Source organism: Squalius cephalus (genome assembly GCF_949319135.1).
Source record: "Squalius cephalus genome assembly, chromosome: 15".
NCBI lineage: Eukaryota > Metazoa > Chordata > Actinopteri > Cypriniformes > Leuciscidae > Squalius > Squalius cephalus.
Window position 1 is genome coordinate 32,950,347 of NC_137136.1, and position 23,977 is coordinate 32,974,323.

The 23,977-nt window shown below is 38.6% G+C and overlaps 2 protein-coding genes across 6 annotated transcripts; both read left to right on the top strand.

Annotated features, from left to right (window-relative positions):
* Positions 1–1,199: 1,199 nt before the first annotated feature.
* fez2a (fasciculation and elongation protein zeta 2a) lies at positions 1,200–16,583 on the top strand. Of its 4 annotated transcripts, XR_013823666.1 has the most exons (10): positions 1,200–1,545; positions 3,393–3,501; positions 3,594–3,707; positions 4,939–5,071; positions 5,844–6,094; positions 7,262–7,342; positions 10,894–10,969; positions 11,080–11,145; positions 13,808–14,536; positions 15,832–16,582. XR_013823666.1 is itself a non-coding variant. In XM_079894244.1 (9 exons), the coding sequence occupies exons 1-9, from the start codon at positions 1,259–1,261 to the stop codon at positions 13,822–13,824; spliced, it is 1,134 nt and encodes a 377-aa protein (XP_079750370.1). In that variant the 5' UTR covers positions 1,200–1,258; the 3' UTR covers positions 13,825–16,583. The 4 variants fall into 4 exon arrangements, 2 of the variants coding, with proteins under 2 accessions (XP_079750370.1, XP_079750371.1); XM_079894244.1 differs by having other exon boundaries at positions 13,808–16,583; XR_013823667.1 differs by having other exon boundaries at positions 1,232–1,545; positions 7,262–7,431; positions 13,808–16,583.
* Positions 16,584–17,886: 1,303 nt separating this feature from the next.
* clec3ba (C-type lectin domain family 3, member Ba) lies at positions 17,887–23,024 on the top strand. Of its 2 annotated transcripts, XR_013823795.1 has the most exons (4): positions 17,919–18,091; positions 18,319–18,414; positions 20,983–22,606; positions 22,644–22,945. XR_013823795.1 is itself a non-coding variant. In XM_079895820.1 (3 exons), the coding sequence occupies exons 1-3, from the start codon at positions 17,995–17,997 to the stop codon at positions 21,381–21,383; spliced, it is 594 nt and encodes a 197-aa protein (XP_079751946.1). In that variant the 5' UTR covers positions 17,887–17,994; the 3' UTR covers positions 21,384–23,024. The 2 variants fall into 2 exon arrangements, 1 of the variants encoding a protein (XP_079751946.1); XM_079895820.1 differs by having other exon boundaries at positions 17,887–18,091; positions 20,983–23,024.
* The last annotated feature ends 953 nt before the right edge of the window (positions 23,025–23,977 follow it).

Below are 23,977 nucleotides of genomic sequence, written 5' to 3' on the forward strand. Positions count from 1 at the left end.
GTGTTGAATCTCACGAGCGCCGCCGTTCGGCGGAACCCAATCGTTCAACAACAAAAGAGTTTTGATGGCTTGAATGAAAAACACAACATGCCCTTAATAAACACAAAACATAAATGCTTTTAAAAATAAAAAATATAAAAATACATTTATAAAAGAAAAAAAGTCAGCATGAAATCAAAATTGACCGTTTTTATGGAATGCTGTGTTTATTATAATGATTTTTGTTCTAACCCGCTGTAACTAAGAAATTAATTGCCATGACTATAGCTTCCACTGAAAAGGCGAAAAGAAAAGAACTTCCCCTCCCTCTTGAAGCTGATGACGTGTTGACTGGCGCGAGGGCGGGGCAACCTGTCACTCACATGAGATCCACCAATAGCAAACCACAACCATCCAATCAATTACCCATGTGCAAATCAAGTCCTACATTTGTTCTTGTTCAAGAAGCGGTTTCACTCGGATATATGTCACCATAGGGAAGAAAAGACTGTCGCAAATTCTGTTTCATGTCCACTTTCATTTCAATAATTTGCCTGAAATTGTTTTGGGCGTTATATTTAAACATATTATAATAATAAATATGCCATACAAAAATGGCATGAAAGCATATTTCCAGTAGGTTATGTTGATCTCATCAGTTTTCGCCCAATCAGACAAATTCTCAAACCAAATGCTCTTACTAATCGGTTCTCGGAGAAAAATAGATATAAATCAGAAATGTCCGAAAAAGACGATTATCGGTCAGTGAGTTTGAGAAGTACTCGGAATGATTCAATATGATTCGTGAGTTATTCGGGCCACTTTTATGAACAATTTTAATTTCTTCATTGACCAAACAACAACAACAACAACAACAACAACAACAAAAAACAGTTCATTCACAAATTGGACATGGTTTAATGCGTATAGCGCTGGCCCATGCCGAGATTAACTAAGTATTCGTGAATCGGCGTGGTTTACAAATCCAATGCTGCAGAAATACTATAATCTAGTAGGCGAGTTTACCAGGCATACTATGGTGAAATCGTTGCTCATTAATATTAATTACGTAAAGTGACGTTCATACAATGGGTTTAACTGATTGGCCGAAAAGCATCACGCTGGCTGTAGTTGGGTGAATATTAATTAGTTCACGCTGCTGGCCTCTGAAGGTTTCCACGCTGTTCTAATTAATATTCATGAGCTAAGCTTTCGCCGTAGTGGGGTTCGTAATATTGTCCGTGCCTTTTTAGAGCCGGGCGTCTCTGCGTTTGCAGTTATGGCGGAGCCTTCATCGCAGAGAGATGAAGATGAGTGGCACGATTTCAACGCGTTCAAGGGCGGAACTCAACGGAATAACTCTCTTCTGGAGCGCGTTCACGTGAGCACCGAAGAGATGTCGCTGTTGCTGGATGGCGTTCCAGACGGCGAGAGCGCGCTTGAGAACGAGAGCATCAAACCCTTCGACGAGAAGTTACAGTTATGCTTCCACAATGTAGACCCTAAACCGGACGCTACCTATCCAGTGACGCCAATAAATGAGGATACGACCCTGAAATGTGATGAGTAAGTCAATAAAAGCATGCATTAGAGTAAAATCATCACGGTTGCTATTTTCATCAATGGACCATTGAACGAATGATGTCAGACAGTAATAACGTGAATGCATGTCATGATGCTGTCTTAAAATGCATTAGGCTTTAATTTGTGTCCTTGTGGCATTTCCATTGCACTGTTTACAGAGGATAGAGTTTGATTATTACGTTAACGGAGTAGGAACGGTCATCATGTAGCATTCCTGTGCATCAGCAGAGGTCACGTGACTGGATGTTGTTGTTTACGAGCTCTTGTAAACAGGCATGATTGTTCAGAGACACACACAAAAAAAAAAAAATTATAAACAGTTGTATAGTAATAGTCTAATCATATAATTGCATGATCCCCCCCAAAAAATTATTTGGACTTTTAAAGACAGAAATAACAAAGTGTCACTTATTTCAGAGAGACTGTGTTCAAACACAAGGTTCAGTTTTGATTAAAGCATAACAGAATAAAACCTGAAATGATGCATCAAACGACACTGTATTTTATTCTAAAACTACAGTGGGGGAAATTTAGTCAGTAAAAAGCTGTGTTTGCATTTGGCTCACAAACTGTTTTTATAGTGGGTTTTTTTTTCTTCATTTTTGTTTGTCATTTCTGACATGGTGACTGGAAAAAGCTGTGTGAAGATTCTTTTAAAAAGGTTTTGTAATTATCTGGACTAGAGTTGGTTAGAATTCATCATTTGTTTGCAGGTGCTGCTTAGTTATTATATTAATGCGACATGCATGGACATGGAAGTAAAAATGTAATACATTTTTATTTAGAATCTGGTTAAATAAATATTCATGTGTGGATGCATGTACATGTTTGGGGTCAGCAAAATAAATGTATACTTTCATTCATCAAGGACACAATAAATTGATCAAAAGTAACAGTAAAGACATTTATAATGTTACAAAAGATTTTGATTTCAAATAAATTCTGTTTATTGAACTTTCTATTCATCAAAAAATCCTGTAAAAATGCATTGTGGTTTCCACAGAAATATGAAGACAACTAGACCTTAGTCAGGTTAGACGCCATACGTTAGAGATTAGACGGCAGCTCTTTGGCCCTGTGTACACCTGGGATTAAGATGCATTCTGGTTGATCAGATCACAAGTGGACGACGCTAAATACAGGTGTAAACGGGGTGTAAAACGTCCAGAGCCACTTCCAGAGGTAGAAAGCATTCGACTGGATTGCTTTCATACTGTAAACGCTCATGTGATCGAATATGTTCGGACAGCCACAAAAGACGCCTGTTCTGACCTAACGCGTAAACATTACGGGAAGCGTGCTAGCCTGACAGGACTTAAACTTCGTCTGCATTGTAGCATCTGAGGGCAGATCGGACGGAGATGATCTAGGGATCTAGGGCCATAAATTAAGTGGGCGCCATCCAGTCTAAGCGAACTAAAGAACTCCACAGCTGTAAACACCGAACCTTGTAAAGAGATAATCCCAACTAGAGAAACACCCAGCTAAGTACTTAATGGCCATGCAAGCTTCAAAGAGAGGAGCCTAGCTGAAGGAAGAACATTGCCAACGTTAGATAGTTTGTAAAAGACGGATTGGTTCGGAGATGGCACAGCTTGAGTTAACACCAGAGCTCGTTTGAGACGCTCCCCTGGAAGAAATCAGGACAGAAGTGATCGGAAGTGGACAGAAGAGGCGGATTAAAACACCAGGTGTAAACAGGAATGTCTCCCTCGTCTACTTGTGATCCGATCGAACAAGCGCATCTCAACACTAGGCCCTAAACAGGGCGTTTGTGGGAGGGAAGTTCACTTTTGGTCATATACTCTTCTTTTTTTCTCTCCATGAAGGATCTGGAATGCTCTCACGGACAACTATAGCAACGTCATGCCAGTGGACTGGAGTCAGTCTAGAGTCCGATCGCTTCACCTCTCAACGCTGAGCCTTGAGGACAGACCGGTGAGTCTAAATCCAGAACCTGTGTCTGTGCTGTTAACTCCCAGTGGTGGGATTCAGGCGGCGTTAACGCTCGCTCCTTGTCGTTCCCTCAGCCGGAGCGTGTGAACCTGGATCTGTCTGATGATGAGGACCTGAGGGAGCAGATGGACATGCACTCCATCATTGTGTCCTGCATCGTTGAGGAGCCGCTGCTCACTGCTGAACAGGTGTGGACATGAAACGCACATCCCTGCTGTCCAGAAAACACACTATATTAATTATTTCAAGGGATAGTTCACTTTGAAATTAAATTTTGGTATGTTTTAGCTTACCTCAAGGGCATCCAAGATGTAGGTGTCTTTTTTTCCGCAGTAGTTTCAATTTTGATATTTTTAGGTCAAACCGTTCTTGTCTGTCAGTCCTATAATGCAGGTCTATGGTCACTGTCTCAAAGAGCATGCACAGAGTCCAAATTAAACAATTCCCCATCGTAAGTACACATTGATGGCCTAAGACACGAAACGAGTGGTTTGTGTGAGAAAACGAACAGTATTTATATCGTTTTTACCTCTTGTAACACCACCACGTCCAAGTGATCTTGCTGTGTGACGTGTGCGCAGACTGGTGCATAGATATATATACACTAGATGTCGCATTGTCTACGGCAGTTCACTGGAACGAATGTCTTTAATGCGACATCTAGTGTATATGTCTATGCACCAGTCTGCGCACACGTCACACACCAGGATGCGCCCGCGCCTTCAGATCACTTGGACGTGGGTGTGTTATAAGAGGTAAAAACGATATAAATACTGTTCGTTTTCTCACACAAACCGCTCGTTTCGTGTCTTAGGCCATCAATGTGTACTTACGATGGGGAATTGTTTAATTTGGACTCTGCATGCTCTTTGAGACAGTGACCATAGACCTGCATTATATGACTGAGAGACAAGAACGGTTTGACCTAAAAATATCAAAATTGAAACTACTGCGGAAAAAAAGACACCTACATCTTGGATGCCCTTGAGGTAAGCTAAAACATACCAAAATTTAATTTCAAAGTGAACTATCCCTTTAAGTTCATTTAAAGTATCGTCCACTATGGAAGCTTGTTTCTGCCATGGAGTAAAAAAAAAAAAAAAAGGTAATTGTGACTTTTCTCCTCACAATTCAGACTTTTTCCTCACAATTGCAAGTTTACGTCTTGCAATTCTCACTTCATTTCTTGAAATTCCGAGATTATAGCTCGCAATTGTGACCGTTTTCTCAGAATTGAGAGATATAAACTATGGCGAGATAAAAAAGTCACAATTATTTTTGTGGCGGAAACAAGCTTTCATAGATAACAGAGCAAAATAACCAGAAAAAAAAAGAAAAGAAAACAATGGCGAAACATATATTGACCCCAAGCGTGTGTTTGCAGTGTGCTGTATATCTGAAACGAATGGTTGTGTTTAGGTCATTGAGGAGATCGAGGAGCTGATGCAGGACTCACCAGAGATGGTTTCGGAGCAGAAAGCTTCACACTCAGACCTCTCGTTCATCTCTCAGAAGAGCCACAGGTCTCACAGCTCCCAGATCTACGAGGACAGTGAGTACGTCCCTCTGGAAGACGTGTTTGGGGTTGTTAACATGCACCAATGCTATATTTTCTAAATGTCATAATCATTTGTTAACAAACAAGTATGCATTACTTCAATGAGCTCAATGTATCTGCATTAAATTACTACATTGTTTAAATTAATACATTTTTAGCTAACTGTGATTTTGTATATGTGACCCTGGACCACAAAACCAGTCACATGGGTCAATTTTTTGAAATTGAGATTTATACATAAATTGAAAGCTGAATAAATAAGCTTTCCATCACTATATGATTTGCTAGGATAGGGCAATATTTGGTCGAGATACAACTAGTTGAAAATCTGGAATCTGAGGGTGCAAAGAAATCGAAACATTGAGAAAATCTCCTTTAAAGTTGTACATTTATGTTGGCGATTGTGCTGCATTCACTCACAGAAATAAATGTTTTATATATTTACAGTAGGAAATTTACAAAATATCTTCATGGAACATGATCTTTACTTAAAATCCTAATTATTTTTGGCATAAAAGAAAAATCGATAATTTTGACCCATACAATGTATTGTTGGCTATTGCCACAAATATACCTGTGCGACTCGTGACTGGTTTTGTGATCCAGGGTCACAATGTACATTTCTGAAATGCATGTTTCCTCTGATAACAGATCACTCTAAACTGTAATGTGGACTAAGCTGCTTTGAAATGATGTGTATTGTGAAAAGCGCTATACAACTAAACGTTGAATGTGTTGAATTGTTGAGTGTGTGTTCTCTGTGCAGGAGTGAAGCTGATGTGTGTAGAGGAGCTGAACGATGAGCTGGAGGACGTGGAGACGGTCATACGTGGATATTCAGAGGCGCTGGTCCAGCATCTGGCCATGAGGGATGAGCTGGAGTTCGAGAAGGAGGTGAAGAACAGCTTCATCTCGGTTCTCATCGACGTACAGAACCGGCAGAAGCTGCACCGAGAGATGCTGAAGAAGAAGAGGAGGGTGAAGACCGTGTCTGGATCAGAGAGGCTGCCGTCTTCTGTGAGTAGCAGGAGTCATTAGATTTAGTGGAAGCGTTTGTGTGGGGTTTTTTAGGCGTTTCACACACACTTCAGAATCAAAATTGATATTTATTTTCTTAAAGGGACAGTTCACTCAAATATGAAAATCTTTCCCTGATTTACTCATCCTCAAGCCATCCTAGGTGTATATGACTTTCTTCTTTCAGCCAAACACAATCTGAGTTATATTAATTATTGTCCTGGTTCTTCCAAGCTTTATAATGTGAGTGAATGGTACCTTAGATTTTGAAGCCCAAAAAAATGCATCCATCCATGATAAAAGTGCACCATACGGCTCTATGGGGTTAATAAAGGCCTTCTGAAGTGAGGCGATGCGTTTTTGTAAGAAAAAATATCCATATTTATAACTTTATAAACTATAATCACTGGCTTCCGGTAACGAGTGACCTCTGACCCGATATTTATTAATATAACTAAATATATATTCAATCATGCATATTTCTGTTTGCTGACTGCGTTGCATTTTTAAGCCAGTCACATTCGTTCCGGTAAACAACGCTCACTTTTCACCATAACTAACAGCCAGTGGATAAAATCAAGTCCCCCTGTGTTTTTGTCTTGTTCAATGAGCTTTTTCACTCAGAAATGCATCACACTAAGGTGGTGAAGTCAGTCATAACTTCAGATTCATGCTGACTTCAAAGAGTTAGTTCAAACCCTTAAGACATAAGACACAAATGAAGATATTTCTTATATTTTTGTCCATTTAAGTCCACACAAGCAACATTATCAAGCTTCAAAAAGTTTATAAAGACATGTTAAAAGTAATCCATAGGAATCGAGCGATTTAATCCAAGTCTTCTGAAGTGAAACGATCGTTTTATATGATGAACAGATTTAATTTAGGCTTTTAGTATAAACTTTGATCAGCACACACACATAGAGCACATCAAAAATGGTGTACAAGCTCAACTGCGCTTGAGATTTAGTTCCCATCACAACCCTGCAACACGATATCCGATCACAAGTAGCTACTGGTCTGGAAACACATTTGAGATGTCAATCCCAATCCCTTTCTTCTTCCTCAATTACCTCTTGCTGTGGTTGATGTGATTTTATATTCTCGCTCACTCTGTTCTTGCTGTCCCTGTCTCTTCCTCTTCTTTCCTCTGTTCTGCTCTTGTAGCGCTTCAGCATGGAGGGCATCTCTACTGCCATTCAGAATGGTTTTCGGCACACTTTTAGGAATGGGGGCGGTGAGAAACAGGTGGCTATTCCTCTTGGTTCCTCTTCTCTTCTGAGACTGTCGAATCTGCTCATAAAGTTCAGCTCTAGTATGTTATCAGCTGAAGCCTAGTGAGTTAAATACCCAGATATCTTTTTTTGGGATAGACGTGCTGTCAATCCTAAGTCAATTACGCTTGATTAGTTGCTTAGTTGTGCTGCATCAGGCCAGAATTGGTGAAAAGTGCCATCCAGCGTGAAAATGTAGCTATGGTAAATATTAGGGATGCCACAATTCTCAATATAATATTGAACCGTTCGGTACGACATCCACGGTTCAATACGCGCTTGTGAATTGCGGTTTTTTCGGTTTTACGTTTAAATAATTTATGTGCGTTTTATTTCTCTCCGAATTGACTGTTTGTGTGTGCCTGTAAGTCTACAAGCTGATAAGGAAATTCCCCGCGAGTAAATATTCAATATGCTCTAAATTTAGGGGGCGCTTAACCATCATTCCACACTTTAACATGGCGAGCGGCGGTGAAGTGAGGCTACAGTACGAGGAAGCGCCGGCGTCTTTCAAATCCGTGGTGTGGGGACATTTCGGTTTTGCCGTTGAGTATAGTGCCGAGGAAGAAAAAACGGTAAACAATAAAAATAACTGTGTGCAAGCATTGTTTTACACGTGTAGCCTACTCAAACGGAGACACTTCCAACATGACTGCACATCTGCGGCGCCATCACCCAATATCACTGTCTGAAGGCACAAATATGTTTATTTGAAATGGTCAATTTAAAGGGGTCGCACACCGGACGCGCAGCGCCACGTCTTTTAAATTCGAACACATTATTCTCTATGAGTGTACGTAGCGCTACACACACCGTCGGCGCCTTTCGGCTCAGGACCGTGTTCAAAATCCTGCCGCGCCACAGAATGCCATCTATATAGTTTTACATTAAATGTACATTTATTTGTCTCAAATCGTCGTTAATGTATATACTGACTTCACCCTGTGCTGCAATATACATTTAGTTTTACATTCATTCACAGAAATCAGCTGCTTGAATGAAAATTGCTGATGTTATCGGATTTTCAGGTGACATTCAACGGACGCTCTGAGGTAAAGAGATGTCAGTGTTAATTGTATATTATACAATACACTAAGAACTAGTGGACTTTGCTTAGCTTTTAAGTAAAATAAAGGAGTATTGCAATAAATCGTTTTTATTTTTTTCTCCTTAACCTCTTACTGTTCCTATTGCCTAAGCACAGAATAACAAAAAAACACTATTATGTGTCAAGCCATCAGAACCGAACCGAACCGAAAACCGTGGTTAAAAAACCGAGGTATGTATTGAACCGTGGGCTAACTGTATTGTTGCATCCCTAGTAAATATTAATTTATTCAGAATTGGGAATAAATGAAATATTGGTGTTTTTATAGTTTACACTGTTACTATGGACCCTTTTCACAGTCACTTACGTCATACACTCCGGGGAAAGAAATAAGCCAAGCTCAAAATGGCTAAACACTAAGCTTTTCATTGTCTTAACCACAAAATAATGGTCATGAAATTAGCAGATGCACTACTTAAAAAGCCATTGCTGTCTCAGAAAAACATCAAAGACAGAGTGAAGTTTTTGGCAGAGTTGTCTATGGAGTGATGAATCACAGTGAAACACGAGATGCAGGACGTTGCTTCAGAGCGGTGTCTTCGGAAATCTGCTGAGAAATATAGTAATAAATGCATATCTACCACAATGAAGAGGTTTGGTTGTGTGTGGAGCCTTTTTATCTGCTGGTATTGGTGAGCTACTTCACTGTATAAAGTCATTTAATCCTGCGGAGTACAGGAGAATATTGCAGAATGACTTGCTTCACTAAAAATGAAAAGAGGAATGATCAGATGTTATTTTTCAACAAGACAATGGCCAAAGACAACTAAGAAGTGGCTTGAGATCAAGTCCATCACCTTATAGTGAATATTTGGTCTCACATTAAACTCAAACGAACTGGGAGAATTTTTTCAACTACTCATGAACTGTTTGAAGCCATTAACATTGAGTGGGACAACACAGACTCTTCTTCCTGTAAAAATCTGTCTGCACTGTTGGGAAAGGCTATTCTGTGCTAAGTTACTTTATCTACAGTATATTGTGCAATTCTTGCTAATTTCCTGACCAGTGATTTGTGAATAAAATGGTTAAGACCATTAAAAGGCCAATACATATTTTGCCACTTTAGCAGTGTAGTTAGGTCAACTTCTATAGTGGTGAACGGAAACTACAACAAATATCATTTGTGTATTCCCATTTGATCTGAGAGCAAAAGAAAAAGTCCTCACTAGAGTTTCTGGGACTTTCCCAAAGCCAAAATATATATATATCGAGAGCTTGATTACTGTAGTCAGAAGAGAGAAAACTGTCAAATTTGCAGTCACTCCATCAGGCGTTGCATAAGATAATATCACACAGCAGCTTTTCTGTAATTTAAATTATTAATGAATAATTAAATTTAATGTAATAAAACAAAATATAGTGTTATAGTGTAATATATATAAACGTACAAGCTAGATTTACAATATTAACTGTAGAAAAGTGCTCTGTGAAAAGGGTATAAATAAAACGATTATTAAAAAAAGATTAAATATGCAATATGTTTACATGCATGTCATGTGACCATTATCCAGAGAACCATCAACATGCACATGTGTTGTTACATTTTTTAAATATTAACTTAAAATATCAATGGGATTTTTAAAAAATAATTGTAGGTCAAAAGGATTTGGCTGACGAAAAAAGTTTGGGAGTTGTTGCCTTGACCCTGTTATTGTACTATTGTAACTTGTCATATGCTTTATCTGAGTTATTTAAGGGCACGTTTACACGACAACGATGAAAAAGTCTTGACCCTGTTATTGTATATGTTGGTGCTTAACTTGTCATATGCTTTATCTGAGTCATTTAAGGGTACGTTTACACGTCAACGATGTACTAAAAACAAAAAAGTTTTTCCCTTAAGTTTTTTTCGTGTATAGACGACAAAGTTATCAAAATGATCTCCGTTCACACGGATCTGCAAAAACAACTAAAAGCGCTGTATTCTGCTGCCAGGCCAGTAGGTGGCGATGTCACTTTGAAAAAAACACTACGCGCCTATAGACTGAACACGTAATACGTATGCGTCACCATTTTCACAAATTTGCGCTTTTGTAGTTTACACAGAGACGATAACGGCATCGTTTTTTCAATAGTTCGCGTTTTCACGCCCCAAAACATCGTTGTCGTGTAAATCAACGGCCAAAACATTAAAAGTTTTTAGTGTTTAGTTGAAAATGGTGTCGGGTGTCAGTTTGCTTTGTTGTATTTAGTGTAAAAGTGTCTGTACAAGTAATGTGTTTATGGAGAACTTATAGAGATCCTTATTGATTTTGTGCCACATAAATACTGTCTTAAATACTGACATACAATCTGATTATACATTTTAAAAAGGTAAAAGTAGTTCAAGAGAGTGAACACACACTGTTCTGAGACACATCCCATCATGCAGTGGCATGTTTAACCCCTCTCATCTGTGCTCATCTTTTATCCAGTATGTAACAACGGTAATCCCGTACGAGAGGAAAGACGGGCCGCCATCAGTCCAAGACCTGCAGATTTTTACCAAAAGTGAGACCAAGTGCTCTGATTTTTCACACCAATGCCTTGCTTTCTCTGCTACAAGATGTCAATAGTATATCAATCTTGACCTATGATTGTTAACGTTGGCTTTTCTGCAGTTTTAGAAGCCATGAGAGATGACAGTGATAAAGTCCCAAGCCTCCTCACAGACTACATCCTCAAAGGTAACAACACTCAACTAACAGACGTGCCTAATTTAAGAAGAGTGATTTTTGTAAGTTCACATCCCACAAACGAAACACCAATAGGATTTTTCCATTGACTTTTGGATTATTGCAGAAAATATAAGCTCTGTGACAAACAAAAGTTCATGATCCTTACACGTTTTTGTTCATCATGATAATCTTCACAAATGAACACTACTTTTCAAGAAGAACTCAAGGAGTTTCATTAGTCCAACACAAGTTTTGCAACAAGCGTAATAATTGCGTATATGATTTTGCCATATACAGCGCCGTAAAATGTCCAGCACACTGTATTCAGAGACACATCAAAATGATAAATGTGAATCAGAAAATTCCATAGTGCATTAATTTCTCTGCACTAATGTGTTGTAGCCTAATTATACATCTAATTTCAGCTTCGCAATTATTGGAATCTTCCATGAAAATGAGCAGAAATGTATGTAATAACATCGCAAAACTGAAGATACACTATGATCTCAGCCAGTTTTGTATGACATGGCTCTTCAATATTATAAAATAATAATAATAATAAAAAATCCCAAGCTAACATATTCTCTCAACGTTCTAAACAAACGTTCTTCCAGTAACATTGAGAGAACGTTTGTTTAAAGTTATCTGGTCTTTAATAATGTTCACAAAAACATTATTTATGCATCATTCATGCAATGTTTTTTTTCTTTCTAGAAGTTAAATGTTCATCTACTAATTGTTTCAAAATGTTTTTAGAACATTTAACTAATATTTTCCGCCGCCATTGATGACATTTTCCGGCTTCATGTTCCTTTAATGTTCGAATAACCAAGAAAACAACATTTTTAAAACATTTAAAAAAGTAAATGTTTCAGAAATTAGGTTTTCATAACTTAATGGTAATGTGAATGCCAAACGTTCTCAGAACATATTTTTTTTAATGCACCTTTAGATTCAGATTCAAAGATTTTACAGATTGCAATTCTGCGTCCTGTTATGAATAATGCACAACCCTGGCAATTAAAAGTGATTGTGTTCCACTGCAAAGTATTAACAATGGCACTAATGGAGCTGATCATCACAGAAAGTCTTCTTAATGTAGAATTATTATTGTAAACTCTCAGTTCCAGTATCATCTTCTGCTCGTCCTCCTTCATGATCTCTCTGTTCTTGCAGGATTTGTTCTAGTGCTGGTCTGTGAGGTTTGTCAGAGGTTTAGTTAATAGATAATGAGCATTTAGATCATAGTGCGCCTGTGTTTGTCTCCCGCCGTTACCGTAGCAACAGATCGCATTTCACTCTAGCCTCCCTGTAAACCTACCCGGCAACGGTCAGCGCTGCTCAGTTACATGCAGTCGGTCCCCTGTGTGCGCTTCACTTCATTCCTCCTGTAGTGGCCTGGTACATGTCTAAGGATAGTGTCATCCAAAACTGACAATTCTGTCATTATTTACTCACTCACCATTATTGACTGGTTTCAGATCTGAATGACTTTATCATTAAAACATACACAACCAATCAGAAGATTGGAATAATTCATATTTATTAATGGTTTTGAAAGAAGTCTCACCAAAGCGGCATCAATAAATACAGTAAAACAGGAATATTGTGAAATATTATTACAATTTTAACTATTTTCTATGTGAATATATTGTAACATGTAATTTATTCCTGTGATCAAAGCTGAATTTTCATCAGTCTTCAGTGTCACATGATCCTTCACTCTGATATGATGAGTTGATGCTCAAGAAACATTTATGATTATTATCAGTGTTAAAAACAGCTGTGCTGCTTCATATGTTTGTGGAAACCGTGATACACTACCATTCAAAAGTTTGCAGTAAGATAACAAAATTTAAAAAAAATGATTTTTTATTCAGCAAGGATGCATTAAATTGATCAAAATAATTAAAAAGACATTTATAATGTTACAAAAGATTTAAATTTCAAATAAATGCTGGGGTTTTTTTAACCTTAAAAAAAAGTGTTTCCAGGGTGAAAACTGCACAACTGTTTTCAACATCGATAAGAACCATTATTCATAATTGAGCACTAATAATAATTTATAATAGTTGAGTGTCAAATCAGCATATTAGAATGATGTCTGAAGGATCATGTGACACTGAAGACTGCATTCATACTAGAGGAATCGTGAATCAGTGGGAAAAATGATTAGTTAACTTACGGTTCAAAAGTTATTAGCGTAAACACAAGTGCAACTTTGGACAGTTGGTGGCGCTAGAGGGATTGAGTTAGAGACTTAATTTTAAGTCTAAAGTTCAGACTGTCCACTATCTGTGAGCCAAATTTCATAACTTTTCTCCAAGCGGGTCTATAGGCGGCCATAGACTCATAATAATAATAAGAAGAAGAAGAAGAGAGCCAGCGGTTACAATAGGAGCCTAAATATATTCAAATTCAACAGTAAAAGACATTGTAATGATTCATACGTGTTCTTCAATTATAGTGTTTTTGGTTCTTGTTGGATCCTGACAGATCACTATAAACTATTGTTGTATGGAAAAAAGCGGCATTTAGATTCTTCATAAATTCTATATTCTCTAATATAGAGAAATAAATAATTCTCTTTTGGTTTCTCCCTTTAACTTTTCTGTTCATGATGATTTCTGTTATTATACATCAGAACTTGAGCATGATTTCTCGTTCACAGTGCTCTGTCCCACCTAGCGAGAGGAAAGTCACCTCAGTCTTCTCATGCGTATTGAAGAAGCATCTTCGGGGATTCCCTCAGATTTGACCTTCTCACTGTTGATCGCTGCACGATGTGTTTGACTTCAGTTCTTCTCTACTGATGTGTCGGACTGTATGTTGCATGTTTTACCTCACAGTTTGCAGTATTCTGTGTGTGTGTGTTTGCAGGTTTGCTGTGTGTGTATTTAGTGGTTGGAGGACAAGTGCAGATCTGGATTTTAGGGATTGTCTCAATGTAAATGTCAGTATCCACCTTATTTTGCAACGTACTAGTCAGCTAGTTCCTGTGAAGTGCCAGTTCTCTGATTCATTAGCCGCTATAGGGACATAACTAAGAATAACAAAGTGCAGTGAATGGTCAAATGTGCGCTTCAAACCAGCTTTGCGCTATTTACCATAGGACGTTCAAATAATATGACAAGTTTGCGACATCAAGCTGCATAACGGACTGTATTTGTTCGGAAGCCTCGCACATTCACGTTACTAATCTCACGTTTAAAATAAGGTGGATTGTCCTGATGTACTAATGCTGCGTGATTACTGTCCGAGAGAGAGCTGTGGGTTTTAAAGATATCACCAGACATCAGTTTATCAAAGTATTTAATGATCTAAATCAGCGGATCTCAAATGATGGGTCAACACTACATGGTAATAATCATAAAAATCATAATGTATTCATAATCATAATGTATTCCTAATATATTCATTATCTAGCACAGTTTTATCATTTGATGATTATCAAAGGAGTCAAATATTACGATACAAGCGATTCAGTCAAATGTGATTTCTGCAATACACTCACCTAAAGGATTATTAGGAACACCATACTAATACTGTGTTTGACCCCCTTTCGGCTTCAGAACTGCCTTAATTCTACGTGGCATTGATTCAACAAGGTGCTGAAAGCATTCTTTAGAAATGTTGGCCCATATTGATAGGATAGCATCTTGCAGTTGATGGAGATTTGTGGGATGCACATCCAGGGCAAGAAGCTCCCGTTCCACCACATCCCAAAGATGCTCTATTGGGTTGAGATCTGGTGACTGTGGGGGCCATTTTAGTACAGTGAACTCATTGTCATGTTCAAGAAACCAATTTGAAATGATTCGAGCTTTGTGACATGGTGCATTATCCTGCTGGAAGTAGCCATCAGAGGATGGGTACATGGTGGTCATAAAGGGATGGACATGGTCAGAAACAATGCTCAGGTAGGCCGTGGCATTTAAACGATGCCCAATTGGCACTAAGGGGCCTAAAGTGTGCCAAGAAAACATCCCCCACACCATTACACCACCACCACCAGCCTGCACAGTGGTAACAAGGCATGATGGATCCATGTTCTCATTCTGTTTACGCCAAATTCTGACTCTACCATCTGAATGTCTCAAATCGAGACTCATCAGACCAGGCAACATTTTTCCAGTCTTCAACTGTCCAATTTTGGTGAGCTCGTGCAAATTGTAGCCTCTTTTTCCTATTTGTAGTGGAGATGAGTGGTACCCGGTGGGGTCTTCTACTGTTGTAGCCCATCCGCCTCAAGGTTGTGCGTGTTGTGGCTTCACAAATGCTTTGCTGCATACCTCGGTTGTAACGAGTGGTTATTTCAGTCAAAGTTGCTCTTCTATCAGCTTGAATCAGTCGGCCCATTCTCCTCTGACCTCTAGCATCAACAAGGCATTTTCGCCCACAGGACTGCCGCATACTGGATGTTTTTCCCTTTTCACACCATTCTTTGTAAACCCTAGAAATGGTTGTGCGTGAAAATCCCAGTAACTGAGCAGATTGTGAAATACTCAGACCGGCCCGTCTGGCACCAACAACCATGCCACGCTCAAAATTGCTTAAATCACCTTTCTTTCCCATTCTGACATTCAGTTTGGAGTTCAGGAGATTGTCTTGACCAGGACCACTCCCCTAAATGCATTGAAGCAACTGCCATGTGATTGGTTGATTAGATAATTGCATTAATGAGAAATTGAACAGGTGTTCCTAATAATCCTTTAGGTGAGTGTATGTCAAACCCGTAGAAGAATAAAAAATAAACCCGCGGCAACAATTTACAAGTATCCCAATCCCACGGGAAAACCGCAGACTTGGCAACCCTGGGACAGACTGATGTTGCCAGTTTTGCAAATGTCATATTAATAATTTGGCATATTGTGTGGGCTGTGCATTTCATGATAATATTGATTTTAAACATTGTATTTACTTGGGCACGATAAACAATTGTGGCAATATATGTTTGTCCACTTGATGTCCTGAAACGAGCCCAGCCGAGAGCCACTGATCTACAACACTACTTTCAGATGTGTGCACTTACCGTTCTTTCACATGTTAACATGCCTTACGTCACTAAACATCAGTTCACTGTAAACAGAGCTTTACTGCTGAGAATCTGTGTGTTTGAATCTATGCAGGCGCTGACCAGCCATCCGGTGCGTGACAGTATTTGACACACATTACGCCTTATTAAACAAATCTACATGCTGAGATTGCGCTCTGTGCCGGTGTGTGAATGCGGGATCTGCTCGTGTGCCTGTTGAACTGGTGCTTTATGAGACTTTATTAGCTGGACTGCAATCAATGGTCAATGATTCAGATCTTTGTGTTAAATTAATATGACCGGATACTAATATTGTGTCTGACAGTTTTGTATAATATGTATAAACTATATGGCGAGTTATGTTTCTTACTTTTATTTATACTTTTCAAAGGAAAAAATAAAATCTATATTTAAAAAAAAAATCTTGATCTATTTCTCATTCTTTTCTGCTTCAAAGACAAATGAATATTTGCTAAATCCTGAAGGATAATACCATAATATTCATTAGCCTGACAAATTATTACTAGTGATCTGCAACTGCATCAAGTTTCTCCTGAAACTGGAGACCGGGGCTAGTTGTCACACTTTTATGCAAGTGGATATTTCTCATGGTAGGTTTATTGAGCCAGTATATAGTCAGTCTATAGTCTTAACTAGAGAGAATATTGAACATTTTTTCCAGCATTATTGCCAGGAAGAAATATTTATGAAGCTAGAATACAATTCAGAGGCTCTGTTGTTTCTTTTGATAAATTGCATGTTCAGATATTCATACAACAAAATAATCTGGGGGCCATTAAAGTCTGCTCAAAAACGTTGGGGTCTGGCACAAAAAAATAAATAAGGGAAAAAAAACGAGTTTGAAAGAGTTGATCCATGTCTTTGTTTCTGACATTCGATGATCCAATTCAACCATACAAATAAGCAAAAATGACTTTAAATGAACCACATTTGAGTTAATTTTTTCTTTTTATTGCTAAAGTAGAGGCTTGTTTTAGCAGAGTCTGCATTTCCTTCAGTCTGAGGCTCATTCATTTCACTTTTGGTGTGAAAGGGCCTTTACATTTGCCAAAAAATAGAACTTTTATTATTATTATTATTATTAAAAAACAAACAAGAAAGCCCAGCCAAGAAAAAGTAACGTAAAGTACCGTAACGCACTGTACTTTCGGTGAAAAGTAACTAAGTAACTTCTTTAGGGTAGAACGTAATGTTAATGCATTACTTTTTAAAGTCACTCTCCCCAACACTGGTTATAACAGCTGCATGTGCTTCTAGTTAACACCCGTCATGTTTTTCATATTATTCCACGCTTGCCAAGCGTCTGTGAGTGTGGAGAACGGACAGATGACACTCCACCCAGTGAGGTTATAGCGCTGATGTAATGCAATATCACAAACAAATGTAAATAATGTTTATACAAAATGCTCGGATAGACACTAATTCGTGATCTTAATAAAAATGCTTAGGTTGCAAATTACAGGACAGAGTAAACAATAATAAATACAAAGATTTCATATTACTATTGATGATTTACAGCTGCAACAAGAAGCCACAGAAACATTGATTTGTAAATAATGCAGTGCAATACAAGATAATACTACTTCTATTATAATTATAATAATAACTAACAGTAATGATGTGAAATAACTCGCAGTGCAGCATTGCAGTAATGCAGTGCCAGAAAAAAGGCTTGTTGATCTGTTCAACATGCTGTTAAATGAAAGTCATCTGTTCCTCATGCTGTTGCGCAGCTCGTGACGGGCAGCTTGACTTCAGTAGAGCAGATCAGGGGCTTCTACACACAGTTTAACGGGAGCAATATGGATTTCAAAGCCGTCAAGCTTCTTTTTTGTGTCGTTTGTCTGGTGCGGTCCAGCCCGGAGGAGAGCTCTACAAAGAGAAAGAATGAGAAAAAAGGTAAACTTTCAGATTAAACAATTCTACACAGCATAAACCATTTCTATTTGTTCTTTTTGTGTTTTTATCCAATAGTTTGCATTAGGTAGTAATTAAAACATTTTACAATATTAGTTAAAAGTTGTTAAGTCAGTCTAAATGTTTTGAAAACATATTGCATATCATGAATTTGTTTGTTTGTTCTGTGTAAATTCTGTTCTTGTGCTGGTAAAACAAACAAAAAAAAGAGTCGAACAGTGCTGCTATTGAGGAGCTGAAGAAACGGATCGATCAGATTGTGCAGGATCTGAATCTGTTGAAGGAACATCAAGCCTTACAAACAGGTACTGAATAAAGTATATCTATAATTAAAATAAAGAGATTGAAATATTCCATTTGTATAGCGCCTCTCACAATACATCCTCTTTCAAAGCAGCTTTAGAGAAAATACTTGTTTCAAAGTTACAATTTAGGAAGAATTCTGTTATCAGCCAGCGGTAAGTACTGGTCAAAAGTTACGCTTACTCATTTTTTAATATTATCCTTGTATATTTTATAAATAATAATAAAGCGATCAAAACTATTAAAGTCCATGTTTTTTTTTATCTTGGGCCTCGAACTCAAAATAATTGGGCACTAGTGAAATATCATATAATTAAATATTTATGGTATGTTGAAAAATGTTGATTTTAAAATGTCTTTTACTTTTCAGTCGGTCACGTTTGACGTCATGTCGACTTACCGACGAAATGGGATCTCGCCTAAGAGCCCAATCACCTTCGAGTGTAAGCTAAACGAGCCTAAGCACAACAAAAAAATAAAATGGGCATATAAAATAAACCAAGTATTGTTCTCCTTAATTTTGATACATTCAACCATATTAAATAAGGTTATGACACCAACAGCTACTAGATTAACTAATTTAAACAGTAAGTAATAAAATGGGAACAAATAATCAAAATATGAGCAATAGTGCAAATAAATACAACAGAACAAACATAAAAATTAAATAAACTGATTTTCAGGTTTTTTATGTAGGTTTAAACGAGATTTTCAGGTACAGAAATTGTAATCTGTCTGCCTTACTGTCCAAGCCTTTAGCCTCTGGTCGGACCCTGTGTTTCTACGGACAGGAGTTCCCGTAGAACAAGTGTCCAGGCACGCTGTGGTCTCCACGGATGCCTCTACCACTGTCTGGGAGGCCACATACAATGGGCATGCAACTGCGGGTATTTGGACAGGTCCCCAACTGCATTGGCACATCAACTGCCTCGAGTTGGTAGCAGTACGTCTCCTATGGAGTCAGTCTAGGTTTCTGAGGGGTGCGAGAAGGTTAAATCCTGTCGCCTTCACCCCTCATCAAGAGGGTCGGGGACCTGTAAGCATTTTCGGTCGACGAATCGTGCCTGGATATGTGCCTCAAGTAGCCAGTAACACCAGAAACCCCGCTCAGTGTTGGCTTGCTGCGCCATTCCCCTCCGATGGACCAGATGCGTGCGCTGTTCTGCTCCAGTAGAGTTCCCCAGTTGGGTTCCTCCACCACCTTCAGCAGTCAGATGTGGCGGAGCATCTGACACCAGGCCTAACACTCGTAAGTGCGCCCAGTGGTTGACCCCTGTACTAGGCTAGGTGCCCATATGTGGTAATCCCTATGGTGAATCCCATATGTGTATTCTTCCACTTTCCGGCTGGTGAGCCTGTGTCTTTTGGTAGAGTCCACTCTGCCCTCCCTGCCGGTGCTGACTCCCTCCTAATTTGGCCGGAGCCACCTCAGAGACATCCCATATGTTCTGCCCGAACGCCAAATGGGTCATGCGGAACAGCAGTGATCGTCTTTCTCGGCGTAAGCCCTGTCCCATCTTCCACTGCAGGACGGGCAGGGGATCAGGAGGCTGGAAGGCACTGGAAGGGGCAATAACAGTGGCGTTTTGTTAGGGATCCCAATTTGTCGGTACGTCAACGTGACGTCAAACATGACCGACTGAAAGGGAACATCTCGTATACTTCAAATCTTAAAAGTATAAAAAAAACTTAATAACAAACTTTATTTTATAAAAACTTCCCAAAGCGCTGTACACAAAATAAGCAATACAAAGCTGAAATAAAAAGTAACATCAACAATCAAATGCTAATAGTTCTGAGCTTCCCTAAGATCAAGAGAATTCCAAAGGACAGGAGCATATGAAGACAAAGCCCTGTCACCCATAGATCGTAAGCGTGAGGAACAACCAACAAGTTGGATTGTGAAGATCGCAGTCTACGATTTGGGGTATAGGAATTTAACACTTCAGATAAATAATGTGGAGCCAAGCCATGCAATGCTTTATATGTCAGCATCACAATTTTAAAATCAACTCAGAATCTGACTGGGAGCCAGTGTAAGGACTCCAGAACTGGAGGAATATGATTGCATACCCTGGACCCAGTCAATATCCTGGTGGCTGAATTCTGTACAAACTGCAGTTTATTGAATGTGGATTTAGAGACTCCAGCGAAAAGTGCATTACAGTAATCTATCCTAGAGACGACAAAGGAATTTATCAGCTTTCCAGCTGCTGGGAAATTTAGCATAGGACGCAATCTCGCTGTGTTTCTGAGGTGTAAAAAGGACGATTTAACCGTACGCTGAACAAAATAATCAAATGAAAGACTAGTATCAAAAATAACTCAAAATTAAATTAAATAAAATTAAGCACTTCTGTTTCACAAGGTTAATGTCTGCAGGATTTTGTTGTTGATGTTCTTGTACCTGGAAAACATTCTCTCCTATATATACACAAGTATGAGGTGTGTGGAATTCAGTGTTGTCTGTTGTGTGTTAGTCATAGGTCATAACAGCACGACCGTGTAATGACCTGGATGAACACATCTGACTTTTATTTGATCTTAAAGCTCTTTCCTTCTCTCTTCAGTTTGCCTGAAAGGCATCAAGATCCCAGGCAAATGTTTTCTTGCAGACACGATGAAGAAGACCTTTCACTCGGCAAACGATGACTGCATTGCAAAAGGTGGGACACTAAGCAGCCCTCTCTCTGGTGATGAGAACGACCAGCTGTATGCGTATGTCCGGCAGACCATCGGGCCAGAAGGGCACGTCTGGTTGGGTTTAAATGACATATTAAAGGAGGGCGAGTGGACTGACCAGACAGGCTCACCAACACGCTTCAAGAACTGGGAATCAGAGATCACCCATCAGCCTGACGGGAGCCGCAGCCAGAACTGTGCCGTCCTGTCCAGCACGGCCAACGGGAAGTGGTTCGACGAGGACTGCCGTGGTGAAAAGGCGTCTGTCTGCCAGTTCAACATCGTCTAAGCACTTAGTAGAGTTACATGCTATAATATGATGCATGGTGAACATATATAATACACAACCAAAAGTATGTTGACACTGCGATGTCCTTTGACTCTTAAAAGTAAAGGTTCCAAAAAGGATTTTTTCTATGATGCATCTTAAAGTCCCCCTGTGGTGACAATCCAGCTTTTAATGTTGTTTATATGTCTATGTGATGTTTTAAATATGCTTTAAGCCAAACCATGTGTAAATTCATAAGTCGACAACATTTCTGAGTATTTTCTCCTTCAAACTGCAGTGAAACAAAGACAGTCTCAAAAACACGCTTTGAAATCGCTGGTGTTTCTGACGTCACAAACCAATCAGATCAACGTGTGATCGTCAACGAGTGGATCTCTGAGCTGAGTGAGTGAGTGGAGGCGGGGGCCAATTTGCATATTCATAGAACTGTGTATACTAAATGAGGCAAGGGTGTAGAGTAACATTCAAACTATTTTAAGGCATGAAGAATTTTTTTTGTCATTTTGGTGATCAAATGTGAGTTTGGGGGTAAAATGATTGACTACAGGGGGACTTTAAAAATAAATGCTCCAAAGGGGGCTTTCCACAGCTATTCAATAGAAGAACCATTTTGGGTTCCCCAAAGAACCTTTTAGTGAACCGTTCTTAAAAGAAACTTATGGAAATAAGTTTTGTCTTAAGCCGGGGACACACTTATAGGCTGTAAGGCAGATTATGAACGTATTTTGATACTTACGACTGATCATGCCAAAACGCGCCGAGTCAGAGACGGTCGCGTTCTGTCGGTGTTTAAAATCTGCTGGAGTCGTTGAAATGTCTGTAAGTGTGTTCAGTTCAGTCTTAGAATGTTTCAGCTAGTCTTTAAGTGTGTCCCATTAGTGTGAAGAACCTTTTCCACTATAAAGAACCTTTTGTGGAATGGAAAGGTTCCATGGATGTTAACGTTTCTTCATAGAACCATCGGTGCCAATGAAGAACCTTTATTTTTAAGTGTAAACAGTAGAATGTGTAGAACCCTATTGGATCTTTATTATATCCATGAGTTTATATTGACAAAAATACATACTGAATTGTAATAAAAAATATATATTATTATCATTATTATGTAAACTAACACGAACTGTGCATTTATGTAAAAAGTGAAGAAAAAAACTCTTATGGTAAATTTGAACTGTTTTACATTTTGGCAAATTTGTTTCAATTTGTACGATCTCATTTGTATGGTTTTGTAAGATCTGCTTACGCCCCACTGAGGGTTAGGTTTGGGATAGACATTCATGCTTTATTAAAAAAATACAATTTTAAGAATTTATACAACATTGCCAACTTGTAAAATAGTCAAGGTTTCTCATGAGATTGGCTTGGAAAGTACCTATCTTTCCTTTTTCAATTCTTGTTTTGAAAATGTGTAATTCCTGCAAATGTTTTTCTGTCTCTGTAATGTCTTCTTAACGTGTATTGACAATAACAGAAACCCAATGAAAATGTCATAGCCTATTAAAAGGCTTGTGCAAGATCATAAAAGTATTACACAACATACTTTGGAAATGGAGCTTCACTGATTTATTACACCCGTGTGTCACAGGTGTGTGAAAATGATTCAGTGGAAATAAACCTCAAGTGCCTTCAAGGAATTCACTGAAAATTATCCTCAGTCTTACACGTTCATCTGTAACATCAAAATGTTTATGAGTCAAGTAATTCCCATGTTTCAAAGCAGCTTTACAGTGATATGAAAATGATTCAATGATGCAAACAGAATTAATTTCGGCTGTACAGCAGCTCTAAAAGAGTGTCGTTGTTCAGCTGAAGTCAGTTCAGTGTTGATTCAGTTCCGTTATAAAGATAATCAATTATTAAACTATTTAGTTTCATCTATAAAGCAGTTCAGTTCTCATCCAATAGAGTCACTGCAGTCAAATCAATAATATTGTTGAATATTTAGTACCATTTAAACATCAAGGATGGTGAAAGGCAATTCTTCAGATAGAAGATAGAAATGAAAGACCAGTGAATTTAATCTAAGTTTCCAAGTTTCATTAATTTTGTGTTTCATTGATGTCGAACAGATGACTAGCGGTTCCTGTGTGGTTTGATGCTCTTCAATTCGACTTATGCTTCCAAAATGACACAAGCCATGGCTGATTCTAGGCCGGTGTTGAATATCTGAATTTGATCATAATTTAGCACAAATAGTGCTAAAACCTTAAAACAAATATTTTGGAGTCAGGTCTGGTTGAATCTGCCCCATTCTGGATGTCTTTGTCGCTCAGGAATGTGATCACTGCAGAGAGACCTTAACGCTTCACTTTGTTGACAACATATTTATCATTGATTATCATTATGAATTTGGGAAGATGGTTGGCACATGTTGCGCTTCTAAATGGAAATTATTAGCGACTCAAACACACAGAGTAGTGTGTACTGTGAATCGACACTTAAAATGAGCAGTGCTGTGCTTTACTCTGACATATGCAGCGCATAAGACTATATAATTATATAAATACATCACAACTTTTGCGATTTGATGATCGCAATATCACATTCTCACAACCATGCATTGTCAAAATTCATAAAAAAAAAGGTTCCTGGGC